The sequence below is a fragment of the Malus domestica genome, chromosome 03, assembly GCF_042453785.1.
Source record: "Malus domestica chromosome 03, GDT2T_hap1".
Classification (NCBI taxonomy): Eukaryota; Viridiplantae; Streptophyta; class Magnoliopsida; order Rosales; family Rosaceae; genus Malus; species Malus domestica.
Window position 1 is genome coordinate 28,113,037 of NC_091663.1, and position 17,929 is coordinate 28,130,965.

At 37.1% G+C, this 17,929-nt stretch overlaps 1 protein-coding gene across 1 annotated transcript; it reads right to left on the reverse strand.

Moving 5' to 3' along the window:
* Positions 1–14,828: 14,828 nt before the first annotated feature.
* LOC103427309 (F-box protein At3g62230-like) lies at positions 14,829–16,807 on the reverse strand. The gene is made up of 3 exons (XM_017330097.3): positions 15,900–16,807; positions 15,392–15,568; positions 14,829–15,290 (listed from the first exon to the last, which is right to left on the reverse strand). The coding sequence occupies exons 1-3, from the start codon at positions 16,800–16,802 to the stop codon at positions 14,997–14,999; spliced, it is 1,374 nt and encodes a 457-aa protein (XP_017185586.3). The 5' UTR covers positions 16,803–16,807; the 3' UTR covers positions 14,829–14,996.
* Positions 16,808–17,929: the final 1,122 nt, after the last annotated feature.

Here is a 17,929-nt window from a genome sequence, read left to right on the forward strand (position 1 = left end):
TTCTGAACATGGTTCTGCAGTTACAACCTTCAAGCTTTTCTCGTGAATTTGGCAAGTGTATCTACAAAATTTGGTTGACCAATTTTGGAAATTTATTGTTAATACCTATGCTAAACATGTAAACCAACAATATAATAAATGTTGTGGCTTATTTAATCTGACAGAGGAGAGAGGGGGCGCACAACATAGAGTAGGGAAAGAGATGTGTTTGTTGGGTTGTGTAGAGGATGTATTATTCCCCTTACGCAGTACCTTTATTTATAGTAATAAGGAAGGGAAGAACCCTTCTCCTCCAAGGAATACAAGTCCTAATAGGGAAGAATAACTAGTATAAAATCTAATATAGGATTTACACAATCACACTTAAATACAATGTTTATAACTATCACATCTCGGCCCGGGCCCCTACCACATCCCGAGCTTGACTCTATCGTAGCATGATATTGTCCGTTTTAGGCCCCGACCACGCCCTCACGGTTTTGTTTCTAGGAACTCGCGCGAGCAAAACCTCCCAGTAGGTCACCCATCCTAGGAATACTTTTGCACGAACTCGCTTAACTTCGGAGTTCTGATGGAACCCGAAGCCAGTGAGCTCCTAAAAGGCCTCGTGCTAGGTAGAGATAGGAATATACATATAAGGCTTACAGGATCCATTCCCATGGGCGATGTGGGATGTTACAATCCACCCCCCTTAAGGGCCCGACGTCCTCGTCGGCACACTTCCGGCCAGGGATTGGCTCAATACCAAACTGTCACATCCTGGCCCAGGCCCCCACCACATCCCGAGCATAACTCTGCCGTAGCACGGTATTGTCCACTTTGGGCCCCGACCACGCCCTCACGATTTTGTTTCTGGGAACTCACACGAGAACTTCCTAATGGGTCACCTATCCTGGGCTTGCTCTCGTGCAAACTCACTTAACTTTGGAGTTCCTACAGAACCCAAAGCCAGTGAGCTCCCAAAAGGCCTCGTGCTACATATAAGGCTTACAAGATCCACTCCCCTGGGCGATGTGGGATGTTACAATAACATTCCCCATTAAGTGTGTAAATACTCAAGTAAATTTAGCATCATGTAGAGTTGAGGAAGTCGACTTGTCGGCATTGATTCTAGGAATACGTTAGTCTCAAAGTAAAGTAGGAACTTGCATATGGCACTAAGTCTCACAAAAAACCAATGGGTATGGTAAAACCTAAGTAGGGACAAAAACTTATTATCTAAGGAACAATGCGTGAGAGAATACAAAGTTAAATGAAACGTCTACAGGACGTCATCAGGGATATGATCAACCCAAGGTGGGTGCCTCGTCAAATCCTCGTTAGGTAATAAAAATCCAATGGGAAAAATGCTCCTAATCGTATATACTTCAGGATACTCCCCTTGAGTTCGATATAATTCCAAAGAGAACTAACAATGTTACAACTTAGAAAGTTTACGAATACATATTCCTTGAATAAGCTTCTGAAATGTTGCCTTTGGTAGTGATTTGGTGAAGAAGTCGACTAGATTGTCTTGTGAACAGATTTGCTTGACTTCGATCTTGTGATGCTATTGCTATTAATATGAGAAGAAGAACTTCGGCGCAATGTGCTTGGTGTTATCTCCTTAGATATAACCCTTATTGAGATGTTCGATGCATGCTGCATTATCTTTATAAATCATCATGGGGACGTTAACGACTGGGTAAAGATCACATGAGCTTTGAATATGGCCCACAACTGCTTTTAACCAGAAGCATTCCCGAGTTGCTTCATGTAAGGTGAAAATTTCAGCATGGTTAAACGAGTGGCAACTAAGGTTTGTTTAGTTGACCTCTAAGATATTGCGGTGCTTCCAACGGTAAAGACATAACTCGTTTGACAGCGTGCCTTGTGTGGGTCAGATAAGTAACCTATGTCGGCATAACCAACAAGGTGGGGATCGGTGCGCGTGTGGGTTTCTCATAAACAGTGGGCAAACGGATATTTCGAGAAAGAGTAGTGGTTTTCCTAGAAACGGTGTGTGTGTGGATTCTTCGAGAAGGCCAAAAGTGTAATGGGTTTCTTAGAAGCAGTGGGCAGGGCAGATGTTTCGAAAAGGTTAGAAGAGTAGTGGTTTTCCTAGAAATATTGGATAGATGTTTATGAACGTTGTTCTGCAGTTACAGTCTTCAAGCTTTTTTTGAAATTGGCAAGTGTGTTTGCAATATTTGGTAGACCAATTTTGAAAATTTATTGTTAATACGTATGCTAAACATGTAAACCAACAAGGTAATAAAAGCCTTTTTTTTTAAATGAAAATAGGTTAATGCATAGGGAAAATTTTCAAACCCCCAAAAGTGGGAAAAAAAATCAATTTTAAAGTATGTCAGCAATATTTGATTTCTATGTTCACAAATTTTTATCGCTATATTATTGACATTAGATAAATATTTAATTCTGATCACTTCAATAATTATGCTTTGATATGAAAAATGGATAAATTACATAAAATTATCTCAACTATTTGGCCAATCACAGTTTCATACCACATCTTTAAAACATTTAAATGTCATACTTTATCTTCGAATTTGTTGCAATGTCATGCCTTCTATCAGTTTGTCTATCAATTCCTCTGTTAAATGCTGACATAACTTGAGGCAGGGCCCACTCCCTATAAAAAATAAATAAATATTAAAAAATATTAAAAATTAAAAATAAAATTATTTAATAACTTTTTAAATGGGGGACCTACCCTTACAAACCCATCACCTCTTCTTTGGTTCTTTTCCATCTACCCGTGTCCCCCAACCTTCCTTCATCACATAAACCAGAACCCCACCTCCGCCCTTTCTTCCTTCATCTCCACCTCCTTCCCAAAGCTCATCCCCCTCCCCTTCCTCCTCATCATCCACCACCACATTCCTCTCTAATCCCTACTGTTGAACCCTCACTGTCCTCAAGGATGAGATTGCCCACGTCAAAATCCCATAAATTTCACAATTCGATCCGCCATGAAATTTCAACTAAAAAAAAATCCCAGAAATTTCACAATTCGATCTGCCATGAACGGCAGCCAAATAGCATAAACTATGGGTGGTTCCTGTTTGTGGCACTGAAAGCAGTAGAACGGTGGTGACGGAGACAGTTCTTGTCGCCGGAGTTTGCCGTAAACTCACCTAGAAGAAGAAGACCAACAATGCCAAGCCTCTCCGTCATAATCATTGTCCTCACACTCCTCCTCTTCCTCTGCCTCTTATTCTTTGCGGAATCCCCAACCCACTGCCGCCTCCTGGTGTTCCTCGACGACCACTTTCTCTAGTTCTCTCACTCTATCTTCTTCCACTCCCACATTTCCCGCGGCTTCGATCTTGACCTCAAGCTCGCCGAAGACCCCAAGCTATCACTCCAGTGCTATGGCCAGTACTTGTACGACGACCTCATTCTCTTCTCCCCTTTGCCCACCGTAAGTTCATCAATCAGAAATCAAAATCACCACATTTTGCTTAATTTCTTGATTTGCATTGAAATGTCATTTGATTTGGTTGTGATTTAAGGTTTTGGAAGAGCTTTGGGTGTGCAGTCTATGCTCGATTTCTTTGACGTTGGGCACGACTTAATCTTGGCAATTGATGCTTCTGCATCTGATTCGGTTTTGCAAAGAAGGAGGAGGAGGAAGGGGAGGGGGAGAAGCGCCTTGGGATGGAGGTGGAGATGGAGGAAAAGAAGGCGGTGGTGAGGTTTTGGCTTTAGTGGTGAAGGAAGGTTGGGGGGGACACATATGGATAGGGAAAAACCGAAGAAGGGGTGATGGGTTGTAAGGGTGGGTCCCCCATTTAAAAATAATAATTAAATAATTTTATTTTTTTAGTTTTTAATATTTAATTAATTTTTTAATAGGGAGTGAGCCCCTCAAGTCACGTCAACAGTTAACGGATGAATTGACAGACCAACTGACAAAAAGTATGACATTGCAACAAAATCAAAGATAAGGTATGACATTGAAATGTTTTAAAGATAGGATATGAAATTGTGATCGATCCAATAGTTGAAATAGTTTTGTGTAATTTACCCATAAAAATTCTCCTAACTGAAGGGGTATTTACTGACTGGATTTGAAGTCTTTGTGTTAGACCATCTCCAAAGAAGATATCAAATTTTAAACCTAAAATTTAAATATGAAGGCTTACGTGGCACTTTGATATCTTTTAAAGTTTTTCTTTCCATCCTATATGTCAAATTTTAAACCTAAAATAAAAATTCATATTTATTTTCTTTGCATTGGGAATGAAAGAAAATGAATTAAAAGGTATAAAGATATTTAAATATTGCATTGGTAATGAAAAGAAACAAAAAGGAAAGCAAGTGGTCATTTATCATAGTGGTGAAAAAGTGTTGAGCCCTTACATGATGGCGTGAGTTTGAAACATGACGGTGGCTAACTGAACATTTAGTCTAACAAAATCAACAATTTGACACAAAAAACAAAAACAAAAAGGCAATGCTTTAACCAATAAAAAAATTAATAAAAAGCATTTAATAATTAATTAAAAAAAATTGAAGGTGTTATCAAATTTGGCAACAAGAGGAAGAGATGTCATTCCATGTCATACCACATCGGATTTGGCTTCTAAGTTGAAAAATATTATTGTTGTCTTCTTTTACCGTTATTGCTGATTTAGACATTTTGACATCTCCTTTGGGAGAAAAACTTGTGTAGGCTTAACTTGCCACTGGATTTTACTGAGTGGCACTCCAATCTAATAAAAACTTGCCACATAGTAAGTCTTAAGTATAATATTTGATTAAGTACCTACTATCCCCCAACCTTTTAGTGTCATTCTAAATTAGTCTCAACCTTTTTAAACATTCTAAATAAGTACCCAATATTAAAAATGTCGCATCCGTTCAACTCCAATTAATTGTTCAAACATAGATTCTATTCAAAAGCCACCAACTAGGGTATATCATGGACATTATAAATATTAGTTGCCTCAAAATCTAAATTTCAAACATATATTATAATATGAAACCCAATGATCAAAAGGTATTGAATTGAATCGAAAATGGACCCAAATTAAAATTTCATCAGGAGGGCAATCTTAATAGAGAAGAGGGTTAAGAATTCAGATAGGGTTTTAAGGAATTTGTATCTACTCATGTGATTTCTTTGTTCGCTAATTCTCGGCTCGTAAAGTTTCCAGTTCTTCTTTGTGGGTGGTGAAGATGGTGGTGTTCGCAACATGGTAGTCCATACCATTTTAGCACCTCCATGGCCTATTCTTGATGTTAGCAGCTTGAGTTGTAGGGTGGAGTTTGTGGTTTTGTGTTTGGTTCGGAAGTGATTGCATGATGAGGGTACTAGTAACCGTTAGTTGGTGCAGGCTATGCTTTCATGACCTTTTGTTGATTTTGGAGACAAAGCAAGCCTAATTAATTTCACAGATTCTTAACTGGAGCTTAACAGATGTGACATTTTCAACAGGTTAGGTATTTGTTTGGAATGTTTAAAAAGGTTGAGACCAATTTGGAATGACACTAAAATGTTGAGAATTTTAAGTACTTAATCCTATAATATTTTATCATCTTTTATTATTTAAAACTCTCATAATTATTTTTCTTACTAATTAAGATTAATTTAATCGTTCAACTTTTTCTCTTCTCCTTTCTCTCTTTTTTTTCTTCCCAAATTTTCTCGTCTCCAAAACTTCAGAATTGAGGATATAGAAAACCAGGTATTCATTAAGTCCTCCTTATAGTCGTTATAAGGATTTGTCTTCAGTAATGTAGCTTACTAAGTGGTCCAATTTTTAAAACAGATATTACTGTAACATTTTAAAGTCAATTGTAACAGTTTATTTTCTGAATGTCAATCTGTGTCTTTCCGTCTTCATAAGAATATGGGGAAAAAAAATTAAGCCATTAATTTTTTTCTTCCCAAATTTTCTTAGCAAAAGATTTCTTAAAAATGTATCAACAAATTTATTTACAAATTGATTTATCTTTTATTATTTGAGGACATATGGAAGTCGCAATTGTTGGGCAATGAAATATTGCTCACAAATGAAAAAATGAACAAATAGTTTTCGTAAAAAAATGAAATCTGTGTTGAAGATCATTTCCTTAAAATATCATTCGAATCGGAGGTTATTTAGTTATTCAAATGTATGAAACAAATCCATGCTATGAGTTCTAAGTAGAGTAAACTGCCGATTTGCCCCCTGAACTATCACCCAACTTTCGATTTGCCCCCTGAACTTTTTAATTAGAAAATTAAGGACTTAAACTAATTTTTTTGGCCGATTTCCCCCCTACCGTTAGTTTTTCATAAATTTCATCCAAATTAACATTAACTCTCATCATGTGCAAACTACGTAACTCTCATTTGTGGACAAAAGCGTCATTTCACTAGACCTTCAGATAGAAAAGCTATAGAATCACACATATTTGCATAGGTTTATATTTTAGAAATCTAAGGTTTTCAATTATTTTAAAGAATGAAGTGACCGAACTACCCACACATGTTGTGCATATGCTTCCATTTAACAGAAATTTGGATGGAATGAATGAAAAATTAATAGCAGGGGGCAAATTGGCCAAAAAAATTAGTTTAAGTCCTTAATTTTCCAATTAAAAAGTTCAGGGGGCAAATCGAAAGTTGGGTGATAGTTCAAGGGGCAAATCGGCAGTTTACTCGTTCTAAGTAACATATTCATGATGAATCGAATCTTCCCGCACATGTAGGCCAATTTATGTTCATTAATTGGAAAATAAAAAACTAATAAACTTACCTCATCTATGCTCTCTCCGCCAACTACCTGACTTGACCTCACCACCAACCACCTCACTCGCCAGCACTGCCCCTCCTTAACAATTGTTAGCCGATCACCTTTCGCACCAAAACACTGGATGTGAAACTAATCATACAATGTGAGTAATCAACCAAAACCATCAAGTACATAAGTCAAGCAGAGTATATGAAGGAATTCTAACAAAAAAAAAGCCTAAGTACGTACGAAGGTGCCCAAGCTTTTACTCAGGATTACTGATTTGATTTTACTATTTTAAGTTGGTTTGTGGTGAACTCAAGCTTTTGACTTGGCTCGTTTCTTTTCATAGGGTTCAGGTTTCAACATACCGAACAATTTTTTTAGAGGATTTTTACCATTTGTACAAAAAAGTTAAAACACTTAAAAATACTTATAAGAGAACAATTGTAGTATAAATAGTTCAAGTAAGGTCGTTCTCTACATAGATTAAATGAATAATTTGTATATAAAACCAACTCTTACTTAATTATTTAAAACAAGTTTTGGAAAAGATTAGAAATTGTAACAAAAAATTCAATAAAACAATTGAATTAACTTTGAGTTGAAATTGGCAGCAAAGAGAAAAAGAAATTATTTATAGTAAAAATCAAATTGAAGGGTTTAGCCCCCTTCATTAACAATTGTATGCAATCCTAACAATTATTTATGAGTTATCACATGCAACTTTGAAGTTTAGGTTTTCCTAATGCATATTCTCCACGTGATGTTCAAGTAAGAACGTATATCTAACAAGCAACCCATCTGTTAGGTTCAAATCAAATATAAACATGCAAAACTCATTATATTTTGTGAAAAATCATACAACCTTTAAGACTATAATGTTCACCTTAAGTGAAATTACAATTATCAATCACAAAAAGCCCTACTCAATTTCTGGGTGATGTTCCAATAGAAATTGTGTCAAATTACTTGCCTGCATATCTTAATGGTAGCTAAGCATTAAGACATATAGATAATTTCAACATGGTGATTAATAATTCAACGTATGCATGCATAATCATAAGTAATTCGATAGAGACTACAAACTCATGCTAGGGCTCATGGCCTCGCCCTATCAAAAGGGAATTAGTTATGCATAATCATTCTTAAACTTAAAGAAAATACTATTGAGAAGAAAAGGATGGATAACACCTTGTAATTGAAATCTACAAATCATCAAGCCTATGCCAAGTAATCTCTCAATGTCGCGTAGAAAAAAAAAAACCCTAGAGACGGTTGGCTACTTATAAACAGCCCCTTATATATAATCTTACCTAAATAAGGTATTCTAGAAAACTAGGAAACAAAATAACAAAAGGATAACATAAAATCACCACTCTAATCTAACTAGACAATCTGGACCAAAAACAACTCCAAAATAGGCCCAAAGGTCTTGTTTTAAAGATCAAGATATCCTTAGAAGGGCTAAACTCCATAAAACGTCATCTTCATGCTAAAAAATCACAATTAAGCTTGGAACATTTTGCCAGTATTGCGCGTTGGCCTTAATTGATTTGCCACGTTCAAACGCCTTGGAATTAAATGCTGAATTTTTTATATAAGCTTGACAAACTTGTGAATCTACTCGTGTGAAATCCTATTCCTGGATTTCACTATTATAATCTACATATTTGTATTATTGTGATTTTATATTATTTTTCGGGAATTTATATTAATTTATTTGAATCTAGATTTTAATTAAACTAGTTACCAAGTTTGAAGTTTGGAAATTAGTTATTTAAAATTCGTAGACCGTTTTAGATCACAATTTATATTTTCAAATAGAGTTCGATCTCATGAAAATGTAAGCGCAAACCGTTCGTGAAATGAAGTTATAACGAATAAGATATGAACAAGCAAAGTTAGGGGCGAATTTGTCATTTTATCATAATCTGGAATGCTCCAGAAAATCTGGAAGTGCCACATGGATGGCTATGATGGAGAAAGGAAATAAGTGGATGGCTGGGATTAAAAGAAAAGATCACAAATGAGGGATTAGGGGCGGCCAATCAAAAATAAGAAGGAAAAAAAGGAAGGGAGGTCAGTTAATTAGGAGAGGGGAGAGGAATGAGCTGCCGAATCAGAGGAAAGATGAGGGAGGGAAAAGAGAGAGGTGAGTGGCACATAAAAACTGGACCCTTTCCCCTTGACCCATTACACAGGGACCCGACCGAGTTCCGGCGACTTTTCCCAACGGTTTTCCGTCCATTTTTATAGGGGTTTACAGCCTTCCACCCCTACCAAACAACTCCCTAGCCTTCCCTCTTTCATTTCCACCCAAAATCCAGTTCCTTTAACCCCCGATTTGAGGAGAACGGAACCCGTGGGTTCCGAATGGGTCATGGCGAAACATGCCAATCATGCAGGTTTCGACCACCACTACCACCACCAACCCACTCCTCTAGAGGCCAGAAACAAACCCCAAACAACCTTGGAGTCTGTAATACCCTGAAAATTTAAATATATAAATTACATATTCATAATTATGAATATGTGGGAAAAATCGAAAATAAATCAACTTATGGTTATGAAGAATTTAATCGAGAACTTTTAAAGTTTTGTTTCCATAAATTATTATAATTTACGGGTTTGTATTATTGAGATTTTATGTTATTTTTAGAGAAATTATATTAATTCATGTGAGTTTAATTTTAAATTAAACTGGTTATGAAGTTTGAAGTTTGGAAATTAATTATTTAAAATCCGTAGACCTTTCCAAGTCACAATTAATATTTTTAAATAGAACTCGATCTCACGAACGCATAGGCGCAAACTAATTGTGAAACGGAGTTATAACGAATAAGTTATTAACGTTTAAAGTCGAGGACAAAATGGTCAATTTATTTTTTAGAAGGCTCCAGATTTCTTTGAGCCAAATCTGGGGAAAGCCACGTGTGTTGCTAAGATTTAAGGAAGAAAGGAAGGGACGGTTGTGATGAGAAGGAGAGGGCCAATGAGAAAGAAAAGAAAGGAAGGGAAATGAAAGAAAAAAAGGAAAGGGAAACAGATCCCCTTAAGGAACCGTGACTCGACACGGTTTTATCTCCCAACTCCGGCCACCATGGATGGCGAGGTTGGTGTCAAAATGATACTTACCTCGAGGCCAATCGATCCCTCTATCAATTCCACCCCAAAAATTAGAGAATTTGGCTTTGATTTTACAAAGAGGGTGAGACGGGTTTATCTTCAAATCACCAAAACCTAAAACAATTTCCTTCAACCACCACCACCAATAGACTCCCCTCAACCCCAGAGACAAAGCCCATGCATTGGTTGGGGCGGTGGAGTTGTTTTGGAATCGAATTAAGAACACCCAAAAACAAGGGTTTCGGTGGTTCGTGGTAAATTTGAGGTGTTTCCCGGCCAAATTGGACCGCAGGTATGAAAGTTGCTCCACTCATTGAGATATGCTTGTCTGTAAAATTTGGTAATTTTCGGAAATAATTGATATTTTCCGGCGATTCGGGGCGACCGACAGCCACCGGCGACGGCGCGTGGCCAATGAGCCGACGCTGTATTTTTAAGCAAATTTTGATGTTCTGAAACTAAAATTAATAAGCACTTGGTGTGATACACTTGTTTGAAGCTAGATGGTGATTGGTAGTTATTTGTAGAAATGTCGAAATTTAATGGAATTAGAATTAGTGAACTATGAATGGCTTGATCCTTGTTTAGGGTACGTAAACAGTCTAACGAGGAGTTAGATGCAGCCATAAAATAAGTAAGGTTAAATAATCGAGAATAAATTTTTAGTTGGAAATTTGATCTAAGAGAAGAAAATGGAAATTCATGGAAAGTGTAATTGTATGTTGATAAGAGAATAATGGTTATGAATCATATGTGGAATGAAGGAATTTATATAAAGAACAGTGATTAATGTTAGTGAATTAAATTGGTAATGTAATTGTATGTTTTGATATTTAAAAATATGGATAGTTTTGTAAGAAAATGAATTATTGAAGTAAAGAAATGTGATTAATGGTAATAAATTAACCACGATTTAAAATTGGGCCAACCAATGGAATTATTTCCAAAAATAAATATTTCGGGGGCGGGTTGTTATAGAGGCGGCGGAGCACCAAAGAAGTCAAATCGAAGCACACTCATTTCTAGAGTTTCTGGCGGTCCAAGGGCAATTTCAGGAATTTCCCATCCGAATTGGACTTCGGCCCAGGCATGAAAATTGCTCCCCTCATTGAGATCTTCATGCTATAAAATTTGGTAATTTTCAGAGTTAGTTGATTTTTCTGGCGAGTAGGGGCTGGCAGGCGGCGCGTGGCCCGAGGATCCATTTGACCCTTCTAGGCTAAATTTGATGTCCCAATTCCATATATGACATCCGATTGATGAAATCTTGTCGTATGAATATAGTTATGATAGAGGCTACCACTTGGTCATTATATGAATCGATGATCCGACCGTTGAATCGTCACCAAACTTTAATAGATTATTATTCGTAATATTTGAGGACCTTAGGAACTTACGGATCAGGAATCCGACGTACGAATCTTCTCGAATTGGATTTCTAAGTTCGTAACATCAAACGTTGACTGCCACTTGAATTTGCGATTGGCAGAGATCCAACCGTTGGATCATAATGAAATCTTAGCATGTTGTTTTAGAAGACTAACGAGACTCTTGGGAAGTTACGGATAAAAAACCAGATAGGCGGATCTTTCGAATTAGGTTACTAGGGTCGTGGACCCCACCTTTAACAAAGACTTGACTTTTGGTCAATATGTTAAGAATTGATCTTAAATGTTAAAATTAGTATTGCTAGGGACTATGTAGGGCTTAGTGGGCCTATATTGGTTAGTGAGTTATCTCCGATAATATATACAACGGTTTACGTGTATGGGACATCATATTGAGATATATATGTGTTTATTTATCTTCTTAATAATGTGAATGATAAGTATGATAAATGTTATGACAATGTGATTCTAGAATAGTATAAGAAGTATTCAGTAGAACTTATATGCTTATGTGACATATTAGTTGGTAGCCATGAGAAGTTGATGGTGTAGGTGACTACGTTGTAACTCATAGGGGTTGAGGTATAGGTAAGTTGTGTGTTGAATTTACTACACCATGTAGCAGTGGTACATGGATGGTCCTGCTTGGTATATCCGCGATGGGGGACCATACGTATTTTGGGGGTGATCATGTTTGGTATATCTGCAATAGGTGATCATCACCTGCACGATTAGACTATGCATATGGTTCTGCTTGGTATATCCGCGATGAGGGACTATACGCATTCTATGAGTGATCATGCTTGGTATATCTGCAATGGGTGATCACTACGTAGAGCTATAGGATGCAGTCCTGCTTGGTATATCCGCAATGGAGGACTGTTATGGGTGATCATGCTTGGTATATCCGCAATGGGTGATCACTGCCTACATTATTAGACTATGCTTATGGTTCTGCTTAGTATATCCATGATGGGGGACCATACGCATTCTAAGAATGATCATGCTTGGTATATCTACGATGGGTGATCACTACCTAGAGTTAGGATATGGTCCTGCTTGGTATATCCGTAATGGGGGACCATATGTATTCAGGGGTGTTCATGCTTGGTATATCCGCGATGGGTGATCACTGCTTGCACGATGAGATTATGCCCATGGTTCTGCTTGGTATATCCGCGATGGGGAACCATATGCATTCTAAGGGTGATGAGGATTAGTTGTACTTGGTACATTTCGATAGGCGATCATATTTTGGTTCGATATCACTTGATTATATAATGTGAATCTATTGAAATGTGATTAGTCATTGATCTATGTTTATTAGTCGCGATTTGACTTATGTATTGATGATATCTATGAAATGTGATTTGAAGTGCTTGATGAATTGTTCGATGGAAAGTAATTTGACGTGCATATTTGAAATGAGATTTAATTTGCATGATTGGCATGATGTGATGAAATGTGAGGGCTAGTAGTGGACCGTTAACCCATTGTCATGGGGATTGTTGCTTCGTTGAGCCGTTCTAATTGGGTAGCTTGTGCTTTGTTCCATTTCTTGTTTCGTTGAGCTATTGTATTTGAGTATTTGTTTCATGTCTTGTTTTTCGAGTGTTGCTATATTTCTTGGACTTTGGCTAGGTTCCATTGAGTGATCCGGAACTAGGTTTCCGCTGGGGTTCTGTTGAGTGGTCCAGTTCCCTGCTCCATCTGGATTCCGTTGAGTGGTCTAAAATCCCTCGTGCTCCGTGATTCCGTTGAGTGGTCCAGAATCGTATCCAGCTTGGATTTCATTGAGTGGTTCGATATGCATTGTACTCTGCGATTCCGTTGAGTGGTCCAGAATCGTATCTTGGTTTAGATTCCGTTGAGTGGTCCGGAATCCCCTTTGGTGTCTTGGTTCCGTTGAGCGATCTGAAACCCAATGTTGATGGATTTCGTTGAGTGGTCTGAAATCTCATCATCTGACTTGTTGGTTCCTTGGATTTAATTTCAGTTTCAGAGATGTACATTTTGACCGAACTGTGTCGCTCTAGCCCTGCATTTCTATGTATGGTACGTGTTATTGATAGATGTGATTGTTGTCATCATGATTAGACTCGTTGACCAATATGGCTAGAGATTTATGTTGCGCTTCATCGAATGTTCCTCGAGATGTTGCATGCCTGTTTTGTGGTATTATGTTGAGAGACATAGTGATTTATGTGATGATTGTTCGAGTGTAGTGAAGGACGAACTACGAATAGCTTTATCCCTGTTTAGAGTGCATAGGCAGTCTAGCGAGAATGTTAGATGCAGCCATAAAGTATACGAAAAATTAATACGCAATTCTAATCTTGAGTTGTGCTTTGTCCATATCCCGGAGGCAGGGTATGTGAGATATACAGGTATTTGGTGACGTCACGTGTCGATTCCGGAAGTATGTCGGGATTGGGGCGTGACAACTCGAGTTAGAAATTTTCCAAAACTCCATAATTTCATCACTTATTTGCATAGAGTAAATCACATGTCCTACATAAAAAATAAAGTATCCAAATCTCACAAAATAATCACCAAAACACAGTAAGAATAGGGTGAAATATATAATATAAAATCGACTTATCAATGTTCAAGCTTTTACTCAAGAAATATTAATAATATGATGTTTACCACAATGATGGAAATGTGCTGAGCCCTTACATGACGTCGTGAGTTCACGGTGGCTAATCTAACAAACTCTATCGTTTAATAAAAATAAAAAATGATTTTTACTAAGTTCAGCTCATTTGTGGTGAGCTCAAGCTTTTGACTTGACTCGGTTCCTTTCATAGGGTTTAGGGTTCAACATTTCACAATGCATTATTTCGAGATATTAAAATACCTTTTAGTCTTCAAATGTGTATCAAATCCCTAATTTTGTTCTAATTTGGAGTTTTTCATTCTAATTGATTTACTTGCTCTATGGTTGTGTTTCATTTTCTTGCTTGTGCATATTATTTATTGGATTTTAACATGGTTTTGATTTATCAATGTTGGTTGTTTTTTATAAAGAAAGGTGATTTCCATAGATGGTACAACATTATGACTTAACATATAAGTGTTTCGTTTAGTATATTGCGTTGTCCATTTGAGTTGAAGTTTAAACTGAATTGAAGCTGGGCATTAATTTTGATCTAATTTTTAGTTATGTCCTCTAACATTTGATTTTGATCTAATTTTGTCCCCTGAAACTCAAATTTCGTCACTTAACCTACTAAAACTCGATTTTTGTTCAATTTTGCCTAAATTATGTGTACTCCCTTAAGTATGCATCAAATTGATGACGTGGTAGAAAGAAAAGGATATTTTGGTAAAATAAACATTTATTTACTTGTTATTTAAAAAAATAAAAAAAAATTAAAAAAAATAAAAAAGAAGGTAAAAGTAAAAGGCCAAAATCTCATCCCTGTGCCTTCTCTCTGCTTCCCCATCTCCCATCACCACCTCGCACGTCAAAATTTTCTGGGGTTCTTTTTGTCGAGGATTTTTCTTGTATCTAAAGGCAAACTGGAGTAAAAATCAGGTTTTAAGACGTTAAGTGACGAAATTTGAATTTCAGATGGCAAAATAAGTGAAGTCAAAGTCGAATTATAGGGCATAGCTAATAATAAGCGTAATTATAACAACATCTGCTTTCAAGTATAAATTGTAGCCACAATCTTCGATATTTTATTCAGGGTCACAACATATTCGAATCAAAAGCTAGCTTCGAACTTCAATATCTATTACTTAATCATTAAACAATTGTTATGGACAGATTCTCCGATGCCTTTCTAAAACCATGCACTTGATCAGCTACACTGCGAAAAAATTCTGGGCCACGGTTGCTTTCTTCACTTGAGGTGATCACAGTAAGTTTCTCCAGCACACGAGCATGGTTGACAAGATAGAACATCACATAGACTTCATTTGGCGTCCCCTTGAAGCCCTTGATCTCAACTTTCCTCAAAGTTTGAGTTATGCACTTGAAAATTATTGCACTCCGAGTCCACAAACACTCGAACTTATCCCCCAATGGAGGTTCATATTCCTGAAGGGATGGATGCAACAAACATAAGAATTGCACAGTATTAATTAGTGTTATGCAGTTAATTAAAAGGACTAGTTACTAATTAATCAATGAGTACTCACATCACATATTCTGCGTGAGCGGTCTATGTCGATTGTAAGAGTCTCCAAACGAGGACAACTATTAAAGAAAAACCGGATGCCATATTGTTCATAATTATGCATGGCAGTCCTTAAGGTCAAATGTGTAACATTCAACCTAGGTACCATACCAAGTGGTTCCTCTCCCATAGGAATAACCTGCAAAATCGACAAATTAACCATGAAACCAACCTTTAGTTAATTAGGAGAGAAACATACTCAATTAGTTAGGGAAGAATTTCAGAGGTTGAAAAAATGATTTTATACTTATAACTCATAATCTTATTGCGGGACACTCTTTTCTCCTTTGCAAATCCCGCCAAAAAAACAATTCGAAGCCCACATAAATGCAAAGATAATTTGTTTAATATGACAGGTAGATAATGAACACTATATAGTTTTTTCCTATTTAGGGTTTAGGGTTTAGGGTTATATCACCCACATATTATACAGATGTGAAATTAAAAAGTCGAAGAGGGGAATTAAGTACCTGAAGCATGTAGGTGCAAACGGTCAAAGCCGTAGTAGGGCAAATTTGATTGAGTGATTGATAGAGAGAATCTCCCAGTGACTCATCACATTCAGACTCAAGCCCAAAATCAAGGTCTGCCTCCTCCAATCCAGTTCCGTTCACAAAAAATACACCAACAGTGCCAGAATACTTCAAGTATTTGAGATTTGGAGCCTCGATTTCAAAGTACGGATTCAGAAAATGGCATTTTTCAACAACCAAAGTTGACAACTTCAAGTCCTTCCCACAAACATCAAGGCCGTCCATGTTCCAGCAACTCTTCACGCTCAAACTCTCGAGACACCCACAGTTGGCCAGCAAAGCCTTGAGAGTAGAAACTTTGAGTTCGATCCAACGCAGCGAAATACTTTTCAGCAACCCAAAATTCTTGAATCTTAAAACGTCGAATTTGCAAGAAAAGAGCGTCATGGATTCAAGAACTTGATGGTTGTAAAAAGACAGAGGCAAATCAAACATTGGATGTGCCGGGCCATCGAGGTCGTTTTCATCCCATGTGGGGTCGGAGAAATCAAGCTTCAGGTGTTTTACGTTGCGCTCGACAGAAAATGTGATGCATTTTTCCACCAATTCTTGGGAGTCTCCAGGCGAAGAAAATGTGAGGGAAAGTTTGTCCATGATGGGACTTTTGTTGTTTGCAATAAATTGTTGGACGAAATCGGTGAAGATTTGTGGTTGGAGTTTGACATCTCCGTTAGAATCACGATTGGCGAAGTAAAGGTGGTTGAAGTCGAGGTTTCGGGTTGATTTCCATTGGTTGCGCCATTGCTTCGACAAGGAGGAGGTTTTTGCCGCTTCTTTGAAGGGCAAGGAGGAGAGTATGTGTGAGAGGAGGGGATGAGGGAGGTTTGAGAGGCGGTCCATGATTGTGTTTTTGTTTATTAGGGTGGCGGGATTGAACTGAAAGAAGTTGAAGGGACTGGGATGACTTATAGGAGATGATATGATTGTTTGAGGCACCGTTTCGGGGTTTGGCGAAAAGTTGTGTGCCTCTTTGATGTTGAGAGACGACCGGGAGATGGGATGTAATAGAGAGACACTACGTTTTATGGAGTTGGGTTCAAAAGGGTATTTGTTGTGTGGGTGAATTGTATGTTGAACAAGAACAAGGTAATATGGATCAAAAATAGGAAAAGTGAAACCATAAAAGAAACTAATCCGAGTTTATATGACAAGTTTTTTTTTGTTTATTTATTCCCAGTTACGATTGTTATAAAAATAATGCTGTGTAGTTACTTGAATCTGAAAAGTTAACGAATTTAACAGTCTTTCACGCTAAAATAATAAGCTAAGTACGTGAAACTCATCACACATAAGTCTGTCTCAAGTATTTTTATTTTTTTATTAGACTAAACTGTCTTGCGCCAAAATAATAAGATAAACACGTGAAATTTATCATGCATAAGCCTATATATCACATGCTTGCATCAATGAAATAGGGTTTGTGATTTTTTATTAATTTTAATTCTAGCAATAATAGGAGAGGGATATTCAAATTTGGGACATCTGTTGCAAGAGAATGTTTTTATCCAATTGTGCTACAAAGTTCTTATGATTGTGCATTTTAGCAGCCTTGTAGCCTTACTTTCCTCCCACAATGCAAGTGAAAAGAACAAGACCCATAGTTTGGTCGTGGAATTACCTAAATAGAGTACTTCTTTCCCGCTCAGAGCAATTAGAAAGAACCAACCTCTCTAATAAACTATTCCCCTCCCTTGAAACTATAAAGTAGTTAATCTAAATATTACAATTCTTCAACAAAACATCTAAAATTAATCATGAGGTTCTTCATAACCAAATGTAAATATCATCTGAATAAAGTGCAAGGCAAGCCAGACGATGAGCCACTTTATTGGCAACATTTTTTAGTGTAGCAAGAAGGCAATTTCCTTGTAGTGGTAAAATGAACCTCAGTGATCTAAGCTAACATCAACTTGGCATCCACTAATGCTGGCTCAGTCATAAATTGGTCCAATTAGATTATGAAGAGC

What these genes read in the sequence shown, in the direction of transcription:
- LOC103427309 (XM_017330097.3), bottom strand. Translation starts at nt 16,802, where the DNA reads ATGGACCGCCTCTCAAACCTCCCTCATCCCCTCCTCTCACACATACTC. An exon ending in TTTGCACCTACATGCTTCAG is followed by an intron (nt 15,569 to 15,899) that starts GTACTTAATTCC and finishes TCGATTTTGCAG; the next exon opens with GTTATTCCTATGGGAGAGGA. An exon ending in GCTCACGCAGAATATGTGAT is followed by an intron (nt 15,291 to 15,391) that starts GTGAGTACTCAT and finishes CCATCCCTTCAG; the next exon opens with GAATATGAACCTCCATTGGG.